At 38.7% G+C, this 26,533-nt stretch overlaps 2 protein-coding genes across 3 annotated transcripts; one reads left to right on the top strand and one right to left on the bottom strand.

Moving 5' to 3' along the window:
- Positions 1-107: 107 nt before the first annotated feature.
- Positions 108-4,561, top strand: elac1 (elaC ribonuclease Z 1). The gene is made up of 5 exons (XM_074670633.1): positions 108-367; positions 556-762; positions 1,107-1,165; positions 1,938-2,148; positions 3,147-4,561. Exons 1-5 carry the CDS (start codon positions 211-213, stop codon positions 3,617-3,619), a joined length of 1,107 nt encoding a protein of 368 aa, XP_074526734.1. The 5' UTR covers positions 108-210; the 3' UTR covers positions 3,620-4,561.
- A 2,087-nt stretch (positions 4,562-6,648) lies between these two features.
- Positions 6,649-15,396, bottom strand: mier3b (mesoderm induction early response 1, family member 3 b). Of its 2 annotated transcripts, none has more exons than XM_074670924.1 (13): positions 15,314-15,396; positions 14,453-14,477; positions 13,557-13,702; positions 13,304-13,426; positions 13,026-13,149; positions 12,773-12,846; positions 11,639-11,711; positions 11,362-11,513; positions 11,098-11,179; positions 10,384-10,478; positions 10,090-10,217; positions 9,814-9,968; positions 6,649-9,618 (listed from the first exon to the last, which is right to left on the bottom strand). In XM_074670924.1, the coding sequence occupies exons 1-13, from the start codon at positions 15,320-15,322 to the stop codon at positions 9,143-9,145; spliced, it is 1,662 nt and encodes a 553-aa protein (XP_074527025.1). In that variant the 5' UTR covers positions 15,323-15,396; the 3' UTR covers positions 6,649-9,142. The 2 variants fall into 2 exon arrangements, with proteins under 2 accessions (XP_074527025.1, XP_074527026.1); XM_074670925.1 differs by lacking the exon at positions 15,314-15,396 and adding an exon at positions 15,263-15,308.
- Between the last annotated feature and the right edge of the window lie 11,137 nt (positions 15,397-26,533).

The raw sequence follows: 26,533 nt of genomic DNA, 5'->3' as shown, positions 1-26,533 counted from the left end.
ATTTAAATCACTTATGTTTAAGAATTAATTGACTTTACGCTTATTTTGATGTTTTTACTGTATTCATGTACGGTTCTGCATTTTACTTCACTTTTGGACTACAGCGTCGCGCCGTCGCTTATCATACGTCATCAACGTGGGACTGTTTACAGTGAGCATGGCAGGTCGCTGAAGTTGAATTTTCAGCTCCAGTTTTTAAACAGTGGGAAAATGACCATGGATATGACTTTTCTGGGGACCGGCTCGGCTTACCCGTCCCCTCACCGCGGTGCCTCGGCTCTGGTGCTGCGGACGGACGGGGAGTGTTGGCTGTTTGACTGCGGAGAGGGAACCCAGACCCAACTCATGAAGAGCCAGCTCAGAGCCGGTGAGTTACGCCACCGATTTCTAATTTTCGTGAGTCATCAGTATTACCCTTCATATGTAATGAATACATGAATAAATTAACGTTATGCCTTTTTAAATCAAATTACTAAAAGAAAGATGATAAAACTCGTTCACTGTGCTCAGAGTTTACAAACTGTGCAGAGAAAATTCTGCCTTACCTGTTCCCAGGTCGTATCACCAAGATTTTCATCTCCCACCTGCATGGAGATCACCTGTTTGGTCTACCAGGTCTCCTGTGCACTGTGAGTCTGAACACCAACCCGGATCCTCTGCAAAAACTCAGCTGTGTGGAAATCTATGGGCCCAGGGGCCTCCGGCACTTTCTCAGAGTGACACTTGGCCTTACAGGATCCCAGCTGCTTTTCCCTTATGCAGGCAAGCCTGAATATGAAATACTTGCAAATCTGGCTTGTAGGTTTTAAACTAGATTAATAAAACATTCCCACGAAGAGAAAATCAGCTGAACATGCAGAAGAGACAGTAGTTTGTTAAGGCATGGAAAAAAGTTTGATTACACATTTTATGTTAAAAACATATTCATAAATCAGTATTTGGTCAATATGGTACAATATGATTGTATTCTGCATTTCATCATTTATAAAAGGTCTCTAAAATTTCTGCAACATAACTTATTTTTGAGCTTGCTCTGTCGCTTGTTATTGTATCTGAGTCCATTGAACTACATACTTATTGTACTGATGTCTTCTTTCTTTTTCCAGTTCATGAGCTGGAGCCCACAGCTGACCAGAGTCCAGAGGAGGGTCAGCTCAGCCCAGAGGTGTGTGACTCAGTACAACAATCTACTATTCCAATTTAACCATTTATTGCCATTATTTGGGGAACATATTTTTATACAGGGTACAGAGTCAGTTTTCATGTCGCCCGTATAAGAGTAGTAGCTGTTTTCAGCAAGTCTAGAAAGATATGTTTATTTAGAAAGCGTTAATATAATGAAAGTAGATGGATGACTAGAAACAGAAAAAGTCCAGCTATCACTTTCAAAATAAAGTGACAAAACATTTATAAAAAAATTAGAAAGTTTACACATTTTGTCCTTACAATTACAAGACAGATACCTACTCAGTTTTAGTGGTAGAGGAAAATAAATATCTTTAATCATAAGGTACGCAGACCCTTATGAGACATAGGGGTGAAAAAATGGGTTCAGAGTTTTTAAGATTTTGCAAAAGATTTTAGTGGCTAAGATATTTTCCCTCTCTCCCTAATCTCTTCTTTACTATATTTTTTGAAGACGGTTTTCTTATCATATGTTCAACAAAATCTAGCAGTTTTTCGTTTCAGTTCAAGATTCAAACTGCTCCACAAATTCATCCACAATTTCTTTAACGCTTTCTCTCTATTTTTTGGGGGGAGCACAAGTGTTCTTAAAGCTAAAGTAACTTCTGCACCCTGTCCCTATATGCCAGATTTAAGGACTTCTTTACACAGATAATTGCAAAAATATGTGCGTGTGTGTTTAATTTCTAATTGTTAAACAACACCTGTTATTTTCTTTTGGTTCATGTTTTCCCTTTTTCACGTCTCCTAAGGTGACAGCAGAGAGCGGCCCTCTGCACCCACAGGAGCAGCCGGGCAGGACCATCTCTCTGGACGTCTCCAATGACTGTTACCTCCTCTTTGAAGACAAGAAGTTTGTAGTGAAGGCCTTTAGGTTGTTTCACCGCATCCCATCTTTTGGTTTCTGCATTCAGGAGCAAGATCGGCCTGGAAGATTAAAAACTGAGGTCCTGAAGGAACTAGGTAATTGAAATATATATTCTGTAAATGTATAAATGTAAATATTTTAAACGCATAAATGTATATATGTCCTAATTTGGAAAGTCTAAGTTAGTAAAGGGGGAAATGGACAAAAAACTATGAATTTGTACTTTTCTTACCCCAGTTAAGTTATCACACTGCTGAGTATCAGTAATAAGGTGGAGATGGTAAGAATTGAAACAAGAGAAATGCAGTTTACAGGTTAGGGCAAGTCTGATTACAGTATATTTTTGAATTCACACTTTTAACAAAATGAACATTAAACTTTTTCAGTGAAAATAAAAAAATCTTGAGGTTTATGACAGAAAAGTCCTCATTTTAGCCAGCGATTAGCTTTTGTAATTTTGAAGGGGAAGAAAACCAGCTGCCTACACTGAAACTGAAACTTGGAGCGTCCTGTGAAGTTATTCTCCAGTTCAGGTTGCACAGATGACTGAATATTCCATCTTTTGGAATATCAGCATACACATTAGTCTAAAAATCAGGATTCTAAAAAGACTTGTAAGGCATTGTCTATTCTTTGGAGCACAGGAAGGATGTGGTAATATTTCACATGTTGTCTATGAATCAAAGCCTGTGACTCCAAATTTGTTCTGAAGGAGTTCTGAAGTATTCTTGGTAAGTTACAACTTTTTTGTAAGTACGGTATACACCTTAATTCTTACAAAGTTTTGACCTGCTACTTTTAAACTGATTACATTTGATAGCTTTAATTTAAGGCTCTAATGTTGTAATCTCATGACTTTAATCTCCAAATCTGACATTGTTTATCCTAGATTTCCTCCTTTGAAAGAAAATCTCTTGGTTTTATGTTCTCACTCCTAAAGTTAAGAGTGATTTGAAAAGTTGCTCAGCGAAGGGATTGCTAAGACCAGAATATAAAACAAAAAAAAAACCTTTTTTTTTTCTCTGGCTGTGTGACATTTTTGTGATAAATTTCTGACCAGAGTGTAAATGTTGTAATGTTTCATACTGTTAAGGCTTGAAACCTGGGCCTCTGTACGGGAAGCTGAAAGCTGGGGAGTCTGTCACACTCGAGAGTGGGCGTGTGGTTGAGCCGAGTGAGGTTCTTGAAGAAGCCATCCCTGGGAGAAAAGTGTGTATTTTAGGGGACTGCAGCTCAGTTCTTGGTGAGGAACCTCTGAGGCTGTGCAGAGGAGCAGACGTTCTGGTTCACGAGGCCACACTCAGCGATGAGCACAGAGAGAAAGCCGTGGACCACGGACACAGCACTCCTAACATGGCAGCAGCGGTGGCTCAGGCCTGCGGTGTGCGGAGGTTGGTGCTGTATCACTTCAGTCAGAGGTACAAACCCTGCTCCATGCTGAGGGAGGGGGAGGAGGACGACGTGTCAGAGCTCAGGAGACAGGCTGAAGGCGCTCTGCAGGACAGTGGTGTGGAGGTGACTCTGGCTGAGGACTTTCTGACTCTGCCCATCCCTCTGAGAAGATGACAGTAATGATGCACTGATAGGATTTTTTATGACAGAAATAGCTTTTTTTGCTGTGCCGATGAGCATACTAAAGTTGATCTGTTGATCTACTATGAGCAATGTTTTCTTAACTTGATCATTAAAACTTGTTTTTGAGCCGAAATGTATCGAGTTATAGAGAAACCCTGAACGTGTTTGTTCATTTAGCTGGAGCTCTCAGGGAAGTTTGTGTCCAAACCTTTTTGTGACCACGAGTCTTTCTGAAAACTTTTGAGCTTTTCTTTTCTTAAAGTTGAGTTTGACTCTTCATTGTAGGGCTTGGACCATATGCTATCCTCGCCATTTGATTCTAATATGATTTTTGAGGTACCAATTTGATTTAAATTGTGATTCTTCAACATTTATGATTTTTGCAATTTTTAGTTTGCTTTTTAATACCAGGTCATGTGAAAAAATTAAATGATGATGATAATGTCTACAGACTATATCAGGAGCCATATTTTCCCCATAAAATGCATATCACACAAGTCAGAGAAAAAAATTTGACCCTCTGCTCGAGAAAAGAGGTAACTTTTTCCAATCCAGTTTATAAACCAAGACTGAAATGAAGAATTTAAATAAAAAAAAGTAAAAAAAGTTTAAAGATGTGTCACCGTCCTGTGATCGTTGCCATCATACCTCCGCTAATTATTTTCATATGTTTTGGCAATGCCCATATCTTTGTAAATATTGGCAAGAAATCTTCTCCTCTTTATCTGTAATTATAGGTACATTGATTCCACCATGTCCGTTCATAAATATTTGAGCCGAAATTTTTGGGGTTCCATTACCCCGACTCAGCCTCTCCTCCTCACAGTAAAAGACACCTTGGCCTTTAATACCCTTCTTGCCCAAAGGCGAATCTTATTAGATGGAAATCTATTCTACCTCCCACACATATTCAGTGGCTCGTGGATGTCTTACACTTTGTAAAACTTGAAAAAATTAGGTTGTCCATCCTTGGACAATCAAGAAAGTTCAGTAAGATCTGGAGCCCATTTTTTGCCATTTTTGGGGGGTTAGGGTTAGGGTTAGGGTTTGGTAAGGGTTAGGGTTAGGGTTACAATAAGGGTTAGGGTTACTGTAAGGGTAAGGGTAACTGTTAGGGTTAGGGTCACTGTTAGGGTTACTGTTAGGGTTAGGGTAACTGTTAGGGTTAGGGTTACTGTTAGGGTTAGGGTTAATGTTACTGTTAGGGTTAGGGTTAGGCTTACTGTTAGGGTTAGGGTTACTGTTAGGGTTAGGGTAACTGTTAGGGTTAGGGTTACTGTTAGGGTTAGGGTTACTGTTAGGGTAAGGGTTAGGGTTAGGGTTACAGTTAGGGTTACTGTGAGGGTTAGGGTTAGGGTTAGGGTTACTGTAAGGGTTAGGGTTAGGGTTACTGTTAGGGTTAGAGTTAGGGTTACTGTTAGGGTTAGGGTTACTGTAAGGGTTAGGGTTAGGGTTAGGTTAAGGGTTATAGTGTTACTGTTAGGGTTAGGGTTAGGCTAACTGTTAGGGTTAGGGTTTCTGTTAGGGTTACTGTTAGGGTTAGGGTTACTGTTAGGGTTAGGGTTACTGTTAGGGTTAGGGTTAGGGTTACTGTTTGGGTTAGGGTTACAATTAGGGTTAGGGTTACTTTTAGGGTTAGGGTTAGGGTTAGAATTAGGGTTAGGGTTACTGTTAGGGTTAGGGTTAGGGTTACAATTAGGGTTAGGGTTACAATTAGGGTTAGGGTTACTGTTAGGGTTAGGGTTACTGTTAGGGTTAGGGTTTCTGTTAGGGTTACAGTTAGGGTGAGGGTTAGGACAGGGTTACAGTTAGGGTTAGGGTTACTGTTAGGGTTAGGGTTACTGTTAGGGATAGGGATAGGGTACTGTTAGGGTTAGGGTTACAATTAGGGTTAGGATTACTGTTAGGGTTAGTGTTAGGGTTAGGGTTATAGGGTTACTGTTAGGGTTAGGGTTAGGGTTAGGTTAGGGTTAGGGTCAGGGTTAGGGTTAGGGTTACAATTATGGTTAGGATTACTGTAAGGGTTAGGGTTAGGGTTAGGGATACTGGGTTAGGGTTAGGGTTGAGCTGTGCTTGATCGATTTATGTGATTTGATGTACTATTGTCACACTATAGGGTATTTTACAAAGAGTTTTTCTTTTTTTTAATGTAATATTGTTAATATTTTTGTCTAACTCTCATGTATAGTATGACTATGTATTCTTTGCTTGTCCCATGTGTTTTTATTTGTTATGTTTTGTCCAGTGAGAAAGGTACCACAGGGGAGGGGGGTATGGGAATTTTTTTGGTCTTATTTCATCTTAATTTAGGTAAATGTTATAATTGCACAAATATCTTGTATTCATCAATAAAATAATAAGATGTTTAAAAAAAGTTTTTAAAAAAGTTAAAAAAAAAAAAAAAAAAAATTTTTTTGGACAAAGAATCACAATTCTGATATTGTCAAACCAAAACTCCCAATATATCAGTTTTTCCCAGCCCTACTTCATTGTTGACTTGAAATGAGTTGGCTCTCTTGACTTAAAAAATGTACAGTTTCTAAAGCATCCTTTCAGCGTCAATTCAGATGTCAAGCTACAACTGTTTGACTGAGCAAGAAAGGCAACTGTCAGCAGCTGCTTTTAAGTCAAAGATGAAATTTCTGTCTCAGCTGTAAAGCAATATGGCATAGTCTTACTTTTAAATTAATGTCTGAAATATTGAACGCTTTTTCATTCCTACTTTGAGTAAAATCTGAGCAAACTTCTGATGCTAATGAAAACCGTTTTTTTATATTGCTTGTTTTGGGGAAAAGGGGAAAGTTCACCACACTCCAAATGCTGCGTATTAAGCAGAACTGTTCTGTGTGACCTTGTATGCATGGGATTCCACAGTTTCTCAACTTGCTACACTGACCACTGTGAGATTTTAAAAAACATGCGCTGATCCCTGAACCTTTTCCAGAGCTTTATTTCTGGATCTGTACACAAGGTATTAAAGTACAACAGAAAATACAAAATAATGTTCAACAAAAGAAAAAAAAACAACTCAATGCTTATGTACAATTCTTATAAACAATAAAGATAGCTTCTTGAACATTTCTCATAGTGAAGTTTTGATTGTCTATATTTCTGGATATACATTTTTACGTTTTGTAGGTTTTTATTCACAAAGGTGTTTCTGTTTTCATCAAAGGACTCGAGTTTTTGTATTTTTTCAAAACCACAACTGCTATAACTGTTTTCTTTTTTAAACTTCAAAACACAATACAAAATATAAAATAAATTTGTTTAGTGCTTGCTGGCACACACAAGTCTCATACCAGAGAGATCAATAAAATATCACATTTTCGAGAGTTCACAGGGTGGTGAAAAAACCTACTTCTACTACTCAATGGCCTTTACATTCTGACAGTTTTTCTGAGTCTTTGTACAAACCACAGGTGAAATAAATATCACTGCACTGCTAAAGCTAGAAGAGCTTGGAGGACCTACTGCATTATGCACATTGCATTAAAAGAGAAACTAGCTCTCCACATACTCAGTGCAGCAGCCATCCCTTTACCATCGAGACAAATATAGACAACAACATGGAAAAAGAGTTTTCAGAGGAAAAGAAGATGAGCGTCTTTTACACATGGCTGCAGGTCGTGAATGCAAATTTGCAACACTTGAGTTAATATCAATACGTCTTCAGGTAAAGCCGTTTTTCAGTGGTACACTCGAGAAACAGACCCAACTGGCATGCGTGGATTCAGCTGAGTCCTGGGGGTCATGACTTTCCAAAGAGAAAAAAAGAATTCAAACACCAAGTCAACTGGTAAAATTCAAAACCCAAAATATCTGTACATATCTACAAATTATTGCCTTTTGACAAGAACTCAAATTAAAACCTTTGTATCAACACAGATTCACAAGTGTAAGAGGTCAGTTAATAGACTTTTTAAAGGCTATTTGCTAAATATTTACATAAAAGTCAGAAGTGAATATCTTCTCTGATGATGGGCGTGGGAACTGAAATCTTTATCAAACTTAATGAGGACTTATAGGTACGCATCCTTTCTGTACACACATCATTATGAATTACTAAACCTATGAACATGACAAACATGATGCACCCCTGAAACAAACTAATTATTCATCGCACAATGCATAGATAAATTAAGTAAACACTACTACTGCATCCAATCAACTGACAATGGCCCGCTTAACATTTTACAATTCACAATAATGGACTTCAGTCAAGAGAAAACGGCTACAAGAACCCCAAAGAAATTGTGGACCAAATTACACACAGCACCTCTCGGTGTGTTGAAGTTGGGGAAGAAGATGAATACAAAAACAGACATAATACTGCTAGAAGGTTCACCCAAGCCCGCCAAGTGGTCTGTAGTGGCAGAAATTAATTTAGGAGCATATTTTCACACTCATTTTACTACAACTAAAGAACATGCACAGATAAAGTTGCCTAATAGTAGCATGAGACAAAGATTGAACAAAATCGAACAGAAAAACAAAAGACTGTTTAATAAATACATAATTTATGATGCTTGAGGATGTGTTTTAAATAACTATTTACTCCAACTAACATCTTTGCATTGTTGTATGGCTGTTCCGGTTTGCTAGTCTGACTTATTCCCTCCTAGACTGAAGAAAAAAATTCAACAAAAAACTCCTACTGCATTACTCTGCACAGGTATTCCTTTGTGATCACCTGATTGAAAGAAATATAAAGAAAAACTACGAACAAGGGGTTATCATTTATATTTGACTACAAGGGATTAAAATAACAACTGTTGCAGACATTTAAACTCCCCAGTTTGGCAACTTTGAAGGATTTAAAAGTAAGCATCCACAAACAAGCATCCTCAGGAAGGAAAAGGAAAGAAACTGGAAGGCTTTAGCAGCTGAAGCCACAAACACTTCCTGCTCTCCAAGCTAACCTCCATGCTAGTGTTGCTCTTCATACAATGTGTAGCCAGGTTTAAGGGGGGGAGGTCCAAACAAATCACGTGCACCAGCATGGATACTAAAAAGTACCTGTAAACCAAACACTAACTTAAGGAAATAAAAGTACCACTTCAAAACAACAAAGCAGCTAAATACTAACACTAGAGGCAGAAAAACAACGCCAATTTTGGCAGCTGGAAAGAATGGCAGGATAACAAACTGTAGCTCCGAAGATGTTGTGTGTAGATGTGAGGGAGGAAGAAACACAACTCTCCTACTGCAGCCTCTGGGCCCCACTATACATGGACGTTACACATCTCAAGACCGCAAAACGGAAATAAAATAAATGGCTATATAAACTCTTGAGAGAAATCAAGATTTTAGTTCTATATGATAGACATCACTGATGTCATATTACACAAAAAATGAAAACAAAAAAGTATATTCATATACATATATATATATATAGATATATATATATATAATAGAATTTAAACAAATCGGATTCTCCAGTGAGGTCAGTCTTATGTACACGCAGGATGAAGGATCTCAAAAGGGAAGAATGAGGGAAGACGATGAGGAAGATCACTCTGTCTGAAGTGCTGCAGTGTGCTGTGTGTGGTGCCGTGCGTGTGCTCCCAAAAACCCGTTGGGCTCCCCGCTGCCAGCCAAGCTCGCAAAGTCTGTGACAGACACCGCCATTTTAGCGCCGGTGATTCGGTGGTGGTGTGTCGCTGTCCGTCGGGCTTCAAAGTCCACCCCGAGGTTACCCACCGACACATCATTGATAAAGGATTCAGGCAGGGCCATCTTGAGTCTCTTGGAGGGCCGCTCGCAGTCCTTGTTGACGCACACTCCTCCTAGCTGACCCAGGTCAGAGTGGTAAAAGCCAGCGTCGAGCATGTTGAGGCAGTCGGGGTCTGCGCCGTTCGAAGGGAACCCGAGGGATTCGTCGTGGTTCAGAGACCCACGATGGAGGCTTTCGAGAGGGGGAAAGCTGTAGGAGTCCAGGCAATTCACCTCAGCGGGGCTGCACACTGTGGCCACAGTGTTACTCAGAGCTGTGAAGAGACAAGAGAATGAAACACTTATCAAACTAAGGCAGTAAGATTAAGAGATGCACAAATCAAGCTTTTTCTTACTGCCACACGTTCTTTTTCACCCCTTAAACGAGAAAAACTTGGGCAGAATTGTTGTCTTAAGGATCATGAAGTATGTCCTTCACAGGTTTTTCACAACTAAGTGTGGTCACTGACCTGTGAGGTCGCTGGCAGTGATGGAGTTGAGCAAGCTGAGCTGTTGATCCGTTGTGGTCTCTAGCCTTCCTCCTCCACCTGCTCCCGAACACACGGAGGAGGAGCTGTCTACTGCCAGTCCCTCTGCTTCATCCACCAGCCGGTCCATCAGGTCACTGCACACAGACGCATGTTTTACTACAAGTCTCTTCGAAATCACATGCACTGATTCAGAAAAATGAGCAGAAACTTAAAGGGAATGCTGATTGATATGATGAAGGTTCTTCTGTTACTCACGTTACACCGGGATAGCTGCTGTACTTCTTCTTCCCAAATCGATTCTGCTGCACAAAGAAGTCAAAGCGCTCCGACTTCTTCCACATGTAGTAAAACGCCACACATTCTGCTACTGTTCGTGTTGTGACCTGAGGAAGAGGAAGGAGCCGTTAAGAGATTCAAAAATAGAACCACTTTTTACTTTTTTATGTATATATATATATATATATATATATATATATATATATATATATATATATATATATATATATATATATATATATATATGGAAAGGAGGAATTGGCCCAGACTCACTTTGTGTTTTTGTATGAGGTGAAAGTTCTTATCATACATCTGTAGTGCGTGTTCAAAGTTCTTGCATTCCTCTTCTGACCACGGTGGTGATTTTCCTGTAATAAAACCGCAACACCATTAAATCTTAAATTACAATCGAAATCAAAGCTTAACATTATGCAAAAATCTTTCATCAGCATGTTTGTTGAAACTTCAATGAATTTATCTATTTGGTAAGCTGTTTGTGTCCTTTTTAGAAATACACAAATGCACACTGAGATGATTAAAAAAGTAAAGGATACAAATCAAATCTATATAAAAAAAAAAAAAAAGGCAAGAAAAAGACTCCCCAAATTTTATGCAGCAAAATCAAATACTGAACTAAAGGAATTGCTGGAGGTGTTTCCTGTCAGCTCCAAGCAAAGTTAAATTCTTTGATTTGTTGTTTTTAACCACCTTAAAGCCAATGTAAAGTCAATGACAACAATTATATTAAAGGGCACACATGAAAATGTTTCACCCTGTTACTGTAGCTACTCTTGTTGGTACAAATAACTGATTGCACTATCCATCATAATATCAGATAATTCAATTTCAGGATCAACTCAATCATGGACTGTATCAGAGCTGTAGAACATTTTTGCAGATTACAAGTTTTTTTTCCCTTCAAATGTCCAAATGACATCAGGTGACAGAACTTGAATTTTCCTTTAAGAAACTATTTCCTTTGCTTACCTTTTGAAGACTTCACACGGCTGCAGTATCTCTCTAGAGCTTCACGGGTGTTGTAGTTGCACTTGACAAGCTCATGCAAAGCCTAAAAAATAAAAAACATGGTCAAAACGTGAACACCAATGCCTCTTCAATAAAATCACTTAAATCAATATTTTAATAGAGAATCCTAAATGATGCTTATAATTCAGCCTGCATACTTTTCCATTACCAAGATTAATTGTGTGGAGGGACATGAAAGGCTTGAAGAACAAAGACCCAACTGACCTGCTCATTGTCCCGGACATGCATCCCTGCTTTATCACCACCCGCCGTCTTTTCATCTGTTGTCCGTGACAACACATCAGACAGGAAACTCCTAACCTTGTTTTCTGGCAGTGTACCTGGGCTCCATAACAACTCGTCTTCATCTTCATATACTGCAGAGAGAAGAAAATTACAGTTACAGAGCTCTACTGGTACTCCTGCTTTTGTTGTGGGGAAAAAAATGAGGATACAACCACAAAAAAATCACATCTGAGATAAAATAAAAAGCGACAGTTACCTTTCTCCCCTTCTTTGTAGTGACAGAGGGAAGAAGGAACCTCTGCTTGGTATTGTGTTCCCACCATTATTTCCTAGAATTAGAGAAGCAGATCAGACCACGTTTTAAAACTAGTGCAAATTCATCTTTACGCTCCTGTGTTCGTGTCAATTTTGGCACCCTCTACAGGGAAAAAGGCGTTAATTGTTCTTTACAGTTTTTTTGTTATCTCTCTTTTTTTATTTAACAACAAAAAATCATCCTGTGTTGTTTTAAACACTCAAATCTTTGACTCATTGAAATTCTCTGCCACCGAAAATACAAACAAGGCAATTATGCCAGCCTGCATCACTTTAACTGGTTCAAGACATTTGAAAAAGCTGTAACAGAAATAAGGGATGCACGATATTGGATTTTTGCCGATATCAGATATGCTGATATATCGAAACCCCTTTTGGCCGATACCGATGATCACAAGTTTGTTTGTTTTTTTCACTGTAAGGAAAGCTAAGTCTATCCTGTACTGGAATTTATATGTTACTCTTATTGTGACGGTCTTATTTGTTTAAGAAACACAGATAAAACAAGACAAAAAACATTTGATCTTACCATAAATAAGAAATGTTTTTTTTTTTCAAACTCAAGACATTCAGTATTGAAATACAGAAAAATAATTTCTTTAGATCACATGAACTTTAAATGTACAATGCATTTTTAAACATAACCAAGTTGCATTTGATTATTTTAGAGCTACTGTAACAACCTGGTGACAGACACAGAGCTCTGCAGTGCAAATAAATGAAGTGCTACATTTTATTTAAGGAGCTTATTTTTCAGATGGAAAATAATAATAATCCTAACTGAATAGCACCTTATCGGCTGTGCCTATCGGCAGAAATTTTTCATATCTGCCGATACCGATAAACGTGTTTTTGAGCTTTTATCAGCCGATACAGATATTGTGCCGATAATATTGTGCATCCCTAACAGAAATGTTTGGTTTTTATGTGAATGATCCCGCTGACTTTTGATAAATTTATCAGCACATCAGCATTAATTCAGCTTTTTTCATTACAAGCTTCACAACCAAAGAGTTGGCTTCTCTTGTACATTTCAAATATATGCTCCATGTCTTCATTCAAACATAGGATTTACCTTCCGGGAGTCCTCTGGGCTTGGGCCATCATCATCACACTCTGACTCCTTATCACCATCAGATATAGCGTTAGCTAAAAACAAACCAAAAACAATAGTTAGAATGTTTCGAGGAACAGGTCAATAAGTCTCAACATGAACAGATTTATCAAGATTCTAAGCCTTTAACATTAGAAACCTCAAACGCTGCAAACTCAACAAATATCAATACATAAAAAGTTAGACTGCTCAAAAACCGCTCACTGTCACTTACATCGAAGTGTTCTTGGGAAGAAATCTGTAGCCTCATGGGATGTGACAGAAGGGGTCAGATCATCAGCTGAGGACTGGGTCTCTTCTTCATAGTCCCCAGACAGAAGATCTTTCGCTATTTCCTCCTATAAAGGTAGAAAACAATCACTTAATTCTGGGTTTGACACTGAATGGTCCCGAGACTACCTAAGTTGCATATCAAAGATCAATTTAGTCAATCGTAGTATTTTCCCATGTTAAAAAACTAAAGAATATGTCCACATTACAGCACTTATTCACCTTGTCCAAAGTCATGTCAGGGAGCTCATCAGTCAGGTCTCCAGAGGAGCTGTCTATACTGGAGCCTGCTGAGGCCTCATATCGATAAATGGCCAAAAGTTCCTCCAAAGGCATGTTCCCCTCCTGATAGGAAAAAAATAAATCACAGCTCCAGTAAAACAAATGCACAATTTTTATGACCTATAAAACTTTAAATGAAAAGCACTACAAATGAAGTAAAAGCTGGGTTTCAAGTTATCCTTTGTAATCTTACCTTTTCCAGATCTGCAATTTCAGAGCGGAAATCCCTCCCTCCATCCAGAGACTCCTCCTCCTCCAGAGTCCTCTCATCATCATACTCATGGACTAACATTTCTGCTGTTGGGTCAAAGTCATGGTCCTCTGACGATAAAGAGCCAACTTGAGAGAGAAAGAGACGCACAGAAGAACTGTAAATATTTAAATGAACCAATGTTCATTGTTTGCTCTAAATAAACAACTGTTAAAACGCTTCGAAAGTAAGTTTACATTTTTATGATTTATATCCAGACTTTTTTAGAACATGAAGTGAAAAATAAAAGCAGTATCTATTTTTTCTTCCAGTGTGCACCCCCCCCCCCCCCCCCTCAATAATTTAACTGTACATTACTATGTATGGGCAAAAAAACTTCCAATATTCCCATGTTCACGTTTGTTTTTACTTTGCTCTGGTTTGAAAGTGTGTGTGAAAAGCTTATTTCAAAGTCATATATGTCATCTAAGCACACAAAGTCATGAAATAATGTTTCACATAATGCTATTTCGGCCGTGTCAATAGAGTGAGTCTAGACATATCTCAAAAATGTTTCAGTCAAAACTGAGATACCCCTCTGAATTATTTTTTGGAAGGACTTTTTTTTAGGCCTTTCAGTTTTCAAATGCCATATTGCATATAATTTTAAAGAACCCAAAACAATCCTGAACAATGTTAACTAAGCAATAACAACATCACAACCCATATCACTAAAACGTATTTTCCAAATACCGTACAAGTTATCAAGATTATATTCAGTTAGCTATTTGTATTTCATTTAATGAATATCTTTTAATTCACACAATAACTTTTACAAACACATTTTTCCGGGATGAAAATATATTCCAGGAGAAACACTAAATTTCTGGATTTCTTACCTGGACTTGAACTCCCTAGGGAAGCCTGCAAAACAACAAAATCAGAACATGAATAAGAGCCTTAGCTGTAACATAGCTAACATAGCTTGTTTTGACGTGAATTAGTCAATACAGCAAAGAGAAATAAAGAAAAAAACATGTTTATCTGACCCGAAGAACACACATAGGCTGTAAAACTGCAGTTACCGCTAATGTTACCTGAAATAGGTAGCTAGCACAATGATATCAAAAAAATAACAGCATACACTTAATGTAAAAGCGGGAGAAATTTGTAAAAAAGAAAAAAAAATCTGGTGAACAGACGACCCCTTGCTTATTCTGTCGTTATAAAAAGATAATTTGTTGAAGGGACGGAATGATTAACGCAGTGTCGGCTCCTCTCACAGTTAGCTAGCCTAAAAGCTAACCCAGAGCCGACTGTGAACGCTAAGCATCGAAAAATGTAAACACTAATTTCTCTTGCGCGGTACTGCATCGACAGACTTTGACGTTTTTAACTGTGAAGATGCCACTTATTGAGTATAAAAAGAAAAACAGAAATTCTATTGCCAACAACCCCGTTTCAATCTGTTGTTTCTTTAAACCAGCAAGCTAACGTTAAATTTACGTATCAATTTACACAGCCGCTACACCGAAGCAGCTGAGCGACCGAAGGCGCAGCGGCCTTGTAGTGAAGGATCAGTCCGGACATTCAAGCATTTTTGAGAGGAGTAACACTGACAACTATCACTCAAAACACGCTGTACACAAGTAAAAAAACATTATTGTCCCAATCGATAGCATAGAAATGAAAAATACAGCGAACATTACTTTAAAATATCGATTTAAGATCGATTGCTTCTCCCCTGTTTTCCCTCTTACCTCCGCCATATTGGTACCTTTAGCTGATGGACTCTTTCTAGCGCAGTACCCGGATGAACGCTCTGAGCCAATCAGAGCTCCAGGTGACCGTTGTAGTCGTGACGCCGTTTAAACCAACCACTGATCAGTCTAACGGGGAATCACTAATACGGGGTGAATTTACGGTATAGAACATATAAAATATGTATTCAAAGGATCAATGAAAATCTATATGTAGTTTACTTTAAATACTGTTGAGAATTCTTTATTTCTCACGCATTGTCACTTCTCTGGAAGATTGCCAGAACGTTCTCAGGACATCCCAGCTGATTTCCTGAACGCCTACCAGGGCTATGACTAATCTCAGGTTTTGCAATGTAAACGGGATGATGTATCATCATTTATAGATATGCCAAAATGCTCTATTTGATAATGATTAACCGTGGAAAGTGCCCTTTAATAGAAGCGGGACGCTTTTACTAACATCTCATAGAACAGCTGTTGTTGTGTGCTGATTGATGCTGCTTATTGCACGCTGTCTTACTTAGATATTGGCACTCGAGAGTTCTCAACAAAAGCAGTAAAATGTTCAGGTTACCCACTTGTTGGAAGCAATACATATATAATTCCTTTCCTTCAGTTGAAAAAAAAAATCAATTCATCTCTCTTGTGAGAATTTTCTCTCCTTTTTTCGCAAGAGTCCAATTGGCCAGCAGGGGGCAAAAGTACCCTTCAGAAGGATCAATCCACTGCAGAGCCGTCTCTTCCTCTTATTCTCTGTCTGCCTCAGATTTCTCTGAGATTCCTATGTGTATGCATTTAATAGTAAGCACGAACAGTGTTTTAGACTTTTCAGAGAGTTCTACGGTATATTTCCACAGCACTGTAGTTGACAGCAGAGGCTGAAGTATATGTTCGAGAAAGCCCTACATAAACTAAAAGTTAAAGGTAGGAAATCTGACTACCAACTACATCCTGCCTCAATAAAATCCAGGACAGGATGTGAGCATTCTTCCTGCATTACAGCGTTGTTATTCTTGTGTTTTACTGTGATGAATAACTTTTTTTGTTTATATCTTTTGTCATCAAGTAGGTGTGACAGGGACATAAGCGCTCTGAGGTTAGGCAGTGTCGTACTAAATTGCTTTTTAAAAGTGACACACAAGACGCTCTATGTTTTTCCAGTTTATGAATTTGTTAGAATACCATAAAAGGTAGACTGGAGGCCAAAAGAGGTATTTTTGTCAGACTTCACAGAGAGGGTCTGATCGTGATAATATTGTGACTCATTTTGTGAGCTCAGTTTGCTTTTCTTTTCTTTCTTTTTTTTTTGAGTTTTAAACCTGGACTCACACACACTGTATTTCTCACAGCCTGAATCAACCAAACCACTGCAATCTTGAAAATACCCATGAAACATAAAATAGAAACATTGCATGTTGCAGTGTTGAACGTCATCTTATTACAAAATGACAAATACCCTGTCTTGAGATGTCAACAGTTTTAAGTGTATTATTAACAATGTTGACTCATAAGGTGCAATTGCTGGTGACAGACTCTTCCGCTAAACCATTGCACAGAGTCGGAGGTTGTTGTTGCATACACATGGAGTTGATAGTCTGCATCATTTTTTTAAGCTTGTCACAGCAAGTAAACACTCCTATCTTCAGAAAACAGAATCCCCTAACAGGCGTAGGAGGCCAACGTGGGCTTCATTTGGAGAACTCTGCAAACATATGAGTCATTCAGACAGTTCAGGAGCACATCCCTCCACAGTCCACGTCTGTTTAGGTCTTACTTCAGCAAAGATGGACCGAAATAATCTCAGACAGCTGAATGTACTGCTTAGACTTTTGATAGCTAAGCAAAGTTGATGTTTTCTACATTTGCTGCTCCTTCCCATTGGTTTACACAGAAGGCCTTGTTTTCACATTTGGAAAATAAGAGCAGCTGCTTCTCTTCACCACTATCATTTGAAAGCTCATTTTCAGCCTACTCAAACAGAACAATGCATCCAGGAAGACGTGGGCCCTCACCTTGTGAGTGAAATTGTCAGGTCAACAAGTTATCCTGTGACGTACATCATGGAGAGATGGCTGACAGAGGGTCACGCTCCATTGTTGCAGTGTGAAACGGATGTGGCTGATTAACACTGGCCCACACCTACACTAGTTCTATGATTGTCCAGTAACTGCCCACTCAGCTGATGTGCAGTTTGTGGGGCTGAGGAGCAGGAAACCCATTGTAATACAAACAACCCCTCATTACTATAAATTATATTACAACAGTAAATCGACTCATCAGCAACACATTTATTGGTCAAAACTCAATTGAAAAGTTACCAATAATTTTAGTGATGCATGAACTGTATGTTTTAAAGCTTCAGTGAGAAATTTTTGCTTTCCTTTGATTTTGCCCTCTGTGGACAAGGTACATTTTATCTCTTTGCTGAATTTTATCTATCATATGCATTTTATTTCAAGTCATCCTTCCCAGAATCCGTAAGAAATACTTCTCACCTAGAATCTTACACACAGAGTATGTTAAAGAATGTCTGTTTTAGCAGGATTTGAGATGTTTCTGGGCGGAGAGTAGCCATGGTTACATAAGTCAATCACAGCGCTCCCATAGACTGTAAAAGAATAGACTTCATCTTGTTTGTCTTGAAGTGAGGTCGCCACAAAAACTGCTTCCCCTGGTCAGCCATTCCAGATGGACTGTGGTCAAAATTTAAAAAAATTATACACCTCCAAGAAATGTTTCTCAGATCTGATTTTTGTGGTGATTTGAAGATATTGTTGGGCTAACTTGTATTTAGGTCCTCTTTTTTCTGAAAAGTTTTGTTTCTATTTGTTATAAGAGATTAAAAACGGGGTTTTACGTCACGTTTAACAATAATTGACAGCTGCCGCTCCTGAGCATTTTTGAGGGGGATTGTAAAATATGTTGGGAGGGAGAGCCAAGAAGAGATTAGACTCTGGAAAGAAAAAATATATTAGTTTTGTCACCAAAGCACATTTGCCAGTGGTAAATGGCAAAGCCACACAAAGCCACGCTGTCTACTCTACATACAGTCAATGAGCACAGTGCACAAGTGACTTTGCATGTTTTTTGGCGAGTGGATGAAGCCTCCCTGAGCGGCTATGATAATGGACGTTGCATGGAGCAAGACAAACACAACCAAATGAAACACCAAACAGGTAAAACTTTTTCCTAAAGCTTGGCTCAACTTTCACTCATTTTTGGGCAGTTGTATAAAGAGCAACCCGAGTTGGTTTTCTGCTGAGCAGGTATGTGTCAAGTACCTGTGATTAGCTATGTCAGGTGCATGGCTCTTGAGTCTCTCCCACTAGAAACACAATGCTACAGGTGGTTACTTGGCTAGTGAGTGTGTTCACATAGTCACAGTTGGAAGCTGTGGGTACGTGCTGCTGCTGGCACTGAGCCAAGGAGGAGGAGCCCAGTTTGAATTTGTGTTGACGAACAAGTAATGAAAACTCCTGCAGACCCTACCTTTAAGTGTTCTCAATACGATGCTGGAAACTAAATGCAATGTTGTTAAAAAAAATCACAGTTGATTTATAAATTATGTCTTCAAGAAATGCTCTGACTGGCATACTTGCATAGATTGACTGTAGGGGCTGGTGCCAAAACAACTCTATTCAGTGTGCCTATGCACATGAAGACGTGCTGTACCAGATGATGCTCATAGCTTATACATCTGCTGTAAAAGCACTTACAACGTATTCATAATGACAATCCCTTGCTCTTATTTTACAATAAATAAACATAAATATGTAATCGTTTACTCACACTTGTATGGCACAGTCTAATGAAAGGCTGGTTGACAAGATGTAGACACAGTATGTATAATAAGCACCATGACAGTTTTATCAGAGATTTTTTTGGTTTCCAAAACAACTGTCACTGGCTTTAACACACAATATACTGTAAGACAGCTCTGACTGCCAGCCACAAGGTGGCAATGTGTGACAGCTTTGACTTCTTCATGACTCAGCGTTAACATTTAAAGTTTCTCTGCTCCACACACCGCCCTCAATCAAGCTGCAACAATGACTGTATAAGCAAACGCTGCCTGTTGTGTTGTTATTACTGGATGATTAACGGGACGTCCAATATTTGTGATATGTTCACTGGTGCAGTGTTTATCTCCACATGTGGATTGTTGAACAGTCAACAGCTGTGGAGCTAATCCTGTCATGTCAACAAACCCATCTGAAGGACTTAGTCAGTGTTAAGTTTATATCTGTAATGAGTCATGGAAACAAGCTGTTGCGTTTGTTGTCGAATAATGTCACTTCAGTGAATAAATAGAAAATGTATTGTATATGTAGATTTTTATCCTTAGTCAAAGCACTAGTAAAGATGAAAGCACCAATGCGAAGAAAATGCAGTTTAATCAACATTTTGTTGCTGTGAGAGCAAACTTTGTTTTTAACTAACATCATTCATGAGAAAGAAATACAAGCTGTTATGGTGAATGGGAATTCCCATAAGAACTGTTTAAATCAGTCTGTAAATTTCTATCTTTATGGGGAAATATAGGATTAGACTTTGCTGTGAAGGGTTTAATCAAGGCATTCGGAGCTGTTTGATAATGCAAGTTGCAGCACGTGTTCAAAAAGAAGGTCGGCTTGGTTGCACCACCTTTGACAAACAACTCAGACACTATGACGCTTACTCAAGAAAGGAAATAAAAACTTGATCATAAACATACAGGGGAGCAGTACCTTTTTTTGTATTCTACTGGGCAGAAAATCTATATTAATTCACACAGAAGATCAGGATGTTACAGCTCAAAGACTTGTATTAGCTCTTAAGTCTAGATGCCTTATAGGCAACATTGCTTCTTGAACGATTTATTCTCAGGCATTATACTGAGACAATTCTGTTGCAATATCTCAAGTGTCAGTTTCTCACACATCAATACACCCCCCCACCCCATCTTCAAACCACACCTTCAGATCTGCCTGTTCTATATAAAAACAACATTTTGAAAACCAGAGAGATTTATTTCCCAACTTTGAATGCACACCTTCAGTCTCCAACGAGTTTCTTGAGCTATATAAGCTATCGCTGTAACAGCTGCAGTGGCAGTGCAATTAAACATAAGGAGAAGTTGCATTTTTTCTCAGTACAGCTCCTCATTACGAGCTCCTCATTACGTGAGTGATCTAATAATCACTGTTTTGTTTCACACTGAAGAAAAACTCTCACTTGCAAAGCACTCAAGTTCTCAAGTTTCTATACCTTGTATGACCCTGATGATTACATAAAGGACACTGATGAGCCTTAGAGGGAGACATAATGTTCTCAGAGGCATGAAAGAAGCCCTCTCTAATAGGCTGTTTAGTGTGCTTGACCTTTTTACTTACCAGGCCTTGTTGTTTTCATTATAGCATGCACAGCTGGTTTAATGAAGAGATTGAAAAGGCATTCTCAAAAAACCCAAACCTCAGATGATTTACCCTGTATGTAGTAGCATGGTTTAGAGATTATTCCGTCCATCAGCCCCTAAAGCATCATTTCACCTTAATGCATCTATTATGTGCAAGTACACATATTCTTGAGTCTGTGCTGGATCTGGAGTGATGCTGTGGCTGCTGAAGCAGAGGACATGCGATTACCAAGAGTCTGAGTATTAGCTAGACTCCGTTTCTCTCTAAATGACTCTGACTGAGTTCACTGGTAGCTGATTTGACACCAAACGATTGATAGGTTAAGATAGTGGATAGAAGGGAAAAAAAATACAGATAATAGAGATAATCTGTATGCAACAAAAGAAATAAGATGAGGGAAAAAAAAGGGAAAGGGAAAGAAATAAAGAAAGAAAAAACTTGACAAAAAAATAAAATGAAATAATATAAATGAGAAAAGATGGGAAAAAATGTTGGCAAAAGAGAGCACATGCTTTCTGCCACCACTGGAGATGTTCAGTGGGGCCCTAAAAGTAGGAGGATAGTTACATGGATAGAAATCTGTACACTTAATCTCTTGTATCCTGTGCTATAAACTTGGCAGTTAGTTTGGTGCTGTGCTAATTTTCTCGGGAAGCTTTGGAACACTGAACAGCGAGAGCTCACTTCAAGGCGGAGTAACAGTGAGTGGGCACAGCAATTTCCTCTCTTTCTGCAGTCAGACGTAGCAGTGGCTCGTGTAGGTGTTTGTATATATCTGTAGCGTGCGTCATGCCCATGAGCTCACATATTTCATGTGAAATTATCTCTTTAAATAATTTTTGTTTTGAATAGCAGCTGTGGCAATAACCATATTAGTGGGGAGGATGCAGAGGGTATCTTTTAAGATATTTGAAAGGAGTCAAAAACTGTCATTACTTTTCACTGCGAGATGTGCTCAAGGACAAACTGAAGAGATCCAGAAATGGTTTAATACACCTGTATTATATCTCTTTTCCTTCAGGGTATGATTTTTACTCTCTCTAAAAGACTGACCACACTGTAGACAAACAGAAGAAGCCCACTGGATGTAATGACACCAATAAAAAAGGCTTGTCATGTCTAAACATGAGACTCTCAGGACCACTTCTCCTTTAAGGGCTGGGTAAGGTCTTAAAGGTCTATCTTAGGTCTTGTACACCTTACACAGGAAGCTCTGCTCCCAAGTATCTTTGATTCAAGTATTGTGCACAATATGCAAAGTGGTGAGTAAGGCGCCAAATGTGAAGGATGGAAGAAACAGCTGTGTTGTCGTGGATAAGAGGCTCCTCATGACGAGACATGTGGGTGATTCTGTCTCCATGGCAACCCAAGATTCTACCACAGGAACAGTTTGTGAAAGAGGAGAGGACAGAAGATGTAGAGGCTCGGGATTTTCTCACTTTTTATTGAGCAGACATGAATTCAGATGTCACATATCTAACTTCCGTTCCGACAGACGTATTCTTACAGCTGTCAGAAATACAGAGGAGTGCTGTCGCTCTCTGCCTCCTACACACCAGCTCCCAAAGTGATTGAAGGAAAGGAAGCGGATTTCTGGTATGATTTTTAAGCAGTGGTTTAGCCATCAACCAGAAGAACATTGAGAGTTTAACTGAGGTGACATGTTAATTGATTTAATAAACAGTGATGGCAAGGTAAATGAAACCTGCTCCGTTTGATTCTGCTTGCTAGTCCTTGATTTTATCTTAATAACAGCCCACAAAACCAGCAATGACACTGGGTTCATGTTTCATGTCATATTTGGCCGAAGTCTTGTTTTTGGACTAAAATGTGAAGATGAAGAGAACTAACATCAATATCAATACACTTCCTCTTCTAAAAAAATATTAAAGCAACTTATTGTTGGTGCTGTGGTTGGTACCGTGGTTGGTGCTGTTGCCTCACAAAAATAAAAGGTCCCCAGTTTAAATCCCTGGTGCCTTTCCTGAACTTCCCGTGCATGTGTGTGGGTTATCTCTGGGATTATATTTCTCGTCTCCACACATGGCCACAAACTGGTTAAAAGCAGATAAAAATAATGTATGAATTTTCAGTATTTATAGATTTAAAACTAGATGGGCTTTTGTTTTGGAAGCAAATGAACAAAGATCTCATATTCTTTTTAATACTATTTTCTTTGTAAAAGACAACTTTCTGCAGCATGCAAGGGAACAATACAATGTTGTGGCACTGGGAAAATATAGACTCTTTTTAACCATATATTGCCAAACCTATTATATTTGATACTTGAGTTTCAAAAACCTCTATCTTGTCAGCACAAGAAATGGTTTTCTCAAAAATCTGTGCAAAAATAAGTATTCTACCCCTTTAAGGATTGTCACACCACTACAGGCAGCTGAAGTTGCATTTTGGTCCTTTTCAAAATGACTGAAAATGAAATCATCCACACACTTTTTAAAAAGTATTTTCTGCATCAAAAGTATTCATACATACTAAAAAAAAAGTTGCCCAAAGTGTCAAATGTGATACAAAAGAATATATCATAAATTAAATGATATAGCAATATTTGGGGGGGTTTGTTTAAAGGTTTTATAAATATCTTAGCCCCCCCCAAAAAGAATTTTCTGGTAATTTTTTTTGCAGGGTCAGGCTTTACAGGTTTAAAGAAACAGGCAAAAACTTCTTTAACACTCCAGAAACTTGCTGTAAATGAATAGACCTTCTTTGGACTGCTGCAATGCTTCTGCTCATCAGCCACTGTCAAGGTCTCTTCAGCTAAAAAGCTCAGATAAACGAACTGCACACTACCTGGCCAACAGCCCAGTGACGACAAACATGCGTAGAAAGTGAAGTGTTTTGGAAGCAGGGTCGTTTCCTGAGGTGTTTACAGAGATCAAAACATTGAATATCACTGGTATACATCTGGACACAAACACAGCTCCAGATAAAGGCTGGAGTTGCTCTTTAATCCCCTGTTGAGTAAATAACTCTCTGTTTGCCTGGTTAATAAAGGCTTCACTGGATCACTGAATGTTTACTGTAACTCAGATTGTTCATTTGCAGCAGTAGAATAATGAGAAACGAAGCTACACATTTGATCATTAAGCACTGAAGTGAGTCATGCCATACCTTTATTGTTTTTGGGGTTTTGTGACTCATCTGCTGCAGCTATCATCTCTGCGGCGTGAGGTTGAACTGGTCTTCTGCTTTCAAGATGAATTTGTGCAAGAAGTATTTATTCATGAGGCTGGGGTGACAGGGCAGATACAGGTCTGACTTTGTTCATCCTAACACACACAACCAAAGAGGGCTGTTTTGATTGCTGCAGACAAGTTTGTGAATGAGCTGCTTCAATAGACACAATTAACATTCAGCGCCATCAGATGTTCCAATCAGGGCTCTCAAGCCATGCACAGATTGTTGTCATTACAGATTCTGCTCTCTTCCATTTGGTTCATGCAGTCACTTTGATCCGGGTTGCTCATCAGTGGCATAGATTAAAAATGGCACATAGGAAGAAAAATAAACAGGTATGGAAGAATATCAATGTGCTTGACAGGATGAACTTGTTGCATTAACTGTGTGTGATATAAAAACCTTTTCTCAGACATTTTGCAGCCTAAAAATATCATTTCACAGGCACAAGATCAATACACAGAGGACTAAGATAAGAAAGTAAAACACTGTGAAGCGCCATAATAATGACAAAAACACCATAAAATGGATTTAGGATGGAGCCTGCAACTTGAACAGAAGTAGAGAACATTAGAATCTAATTTTGGCTCAATAATTAGTTCTGGCTGACAGTAACGTTTGAAGTTTGGCCATCTGGCTCCGGCTCTCTGTGTAAGTTAAGTAATGATTAAAGGATGAAAGTCATGCAGTTAGGGGACCTTTCCGTAAGAAGACCCTTAGATGATTGGGGTTCACTCAAACTAATAATAATGTCTCATACTGCTGGCAGTTGAACTGATATGACAGATTTATGTTTTTTGATGAATTCACTTTAAGAGAACCAGGCATAATTTCTCCTATCTTCACACCAGCACACTCTATTAGATTCTGTATTCAAATCACACTTATCTCTAGTGAGGGGGCTGCCTTTTATCATTATCTGCTCTGGGCTGAATAGGAGGGTGGTTATGTAAAGACAAAGTTCAGATGGATTCACAGGTGAGTGTGTGTGTGGAAGTAAAATCCATCTGTGAAGTGCGATAAGGAAGCCAAAAAAATGTCTCTACCTATTTCCTCTGCTGGAAGGTTTTTTCCCCCTTGGTCGAAACAGAAACACTCTGTTTTATGCTGTTCCCTTATGTTGCCCACAGAGATATCTAATGGGAATGATGCAGCAGTGCATCAGATTGTCCTAAAACATAAAAATATAAATCTCTGTAAATCTTTAAAAAGGTCTGAGTGTGTTTTCAGAATGAAGTGACACTGCAAAAGGAAAGAAAGAAGAAAACAAGAAAGTGTTTTCATTTGCTCTCAAGAAATATATGCAAATTGATGGGGGAAAAACAGCTACAGATAGCTCTAAAGCTGTATTCAACAAATAGAAAATATGTAAAGTCCATTTCTTATTACTGATCAGTTTTTTCTGGGGGCAGTTTGGTGATAATCTGAAAGAACTGCGTCTTTGAAGGGAGACACTGTTAGAAATGTGGGCCCTCTTCCTGAGTTTTCTGATCCTGCTGTTATCACTCCTCTATTATTCAGGGCATTATCAGGAGACTGTAGGTGGTTCACTTGGAAAAAGAAAAAAGAAAAAGTGTGGAAATCTCTGGTGGAGTAGCATTTGGTGTTACATTACGTAACAGCATTGGTGTTTTTAAAGTGGTGCAGCAACTTGGCCTACATATTCTCATTGTCTAACACCCCTCAGCCTCCAACCTTTCCTCTAATTCATGATGCAGACACACGGCTGGAAAAAGAGGTGTAATTTTCTTAAAATGAGGTACTCATAATGTGTTCTTCTCTTCAGTTTATCATCAAAATCAGTTATTTGTGAACAAGGCTCCAACCACAGATAGGACGGACCGTTTCTTGACCACAAAGGACACAAAACAGGCATGGAGCAGATTAATATATCTCCACTGGACTAAATATAGAGCCTGTGTAACATCCTGAAAACAAAGACGAAGCCGTAAACTTCCATCCGCTTTGCTATTTTCATCAGTTTTGAAACGTGAGAATGCTCATGACAGAAGTCAGTTTGGCAGAGGGCCTTCATCCTCTGTGACAAAATGTTTGTGACAGGAAACTGTGCACACAATCACATATTTGTGATTGTTTATGGTCGCTGCATTGTTTAATTAGCTGAATTAACTTTGAATGCTTTAATGCATCATTTTGCTTTAGACTAATAGAAAGCTATAGATGTACGCAGTGTTCCAGGCAGTAAAGCAGCATGTATGCACTTAGTTTCTGAGTGATTTTGATTTTTGCATCCTCTAAGAACATCAGTGTTTGCATTAGCGATAACATATAAGGTTTTTAATTTAATACAAACAATAAAATACTTACGTGGTAGCTGTATGCATCTCTTTTAATTTAAGGAGCATTTGATTTAATGTTTTTGTTTTGTATTCATAAGAAGATGTCTGAAAGCGGGTGTGTGAGGAGAGCCTAGTTTGTGTCTGAACATGTTATGTGATGTCTAATTGTCCTACCTGCTTAGTAACCGACTTCTTTGATTTCTAAACAAAGGCCATGGGAGTGAAGTTGGTCCAGCACGACGTGCTCTGCACACCTCTCTGCTCTCTGATTCACAAGCACCTCGCTCTCTAACCTGGGTGTTGGCTGACTTTCACAGTATTGTTTC

The sequence above is a fragment of the Halichoeres trimaculatus genome, unplaced genomic scaffold (assembly GCF_033239565.1).
Source record: "Halichoeres trimaculatus isolate MK-OKI-2021-1 unplaced genomic scaffold, fHalTri1.1 fHalTri1_scaffold_5, whole genome shotgun sequence".
Taxonomy (NCBI): domain Eukaryota; kingdom Metazoa; phylum Chordata; class Actinopteri; order Labriformes; family Labridae; genus Halichoeres; species Halichoeres trimaculatus.
Note: the sequence above shows the minus strand (reverse complement) of the source record. Positions and strands in the feature narration are given on the sequence as shown.

Excerpts from the sequence above, each read along its gene's own strand:
- mier3b (XM_074670924.1), bottom strand. Across the intron at positions 13,150-13,303 it reads CTGACATGACTTTGGACAAG|GAGGAAATAGCGAAAGATCT; the intron begins GTGAATAAGTGC and ends CTACCTTTATAG. Across the intron at positions 9,619-9,813 it reads CACTGCCAGCGACCTCACAG|CTCTGAGTAACACTGTGGCC; the intron begins GTCAGTGACCAC and ends GTCTCTTCACAG.
- elac1 (XM_074670633.1), top strand. The coding sequence starts at position 211 with ATGACCATGGATATGACTTTTCTGGGGACCGGCTCGGCTTACCCGTCC. Across the intron at positions 368-555 it reads GAAGAGCCAGCTCAGAGCCG|GTCGTATCACCAAGATTTTC; the intron begins GTGAGTTACGCC and ends ACCTGTTCCCAG. Across the intron at positions 763-1,106 it reads GCTGCTTTTCCCTTATGCAG|TTCATGAGCTGGAGCCCACA; the intron begins GCAAGCCTGAAT and ends TTCTTTTTCCAG.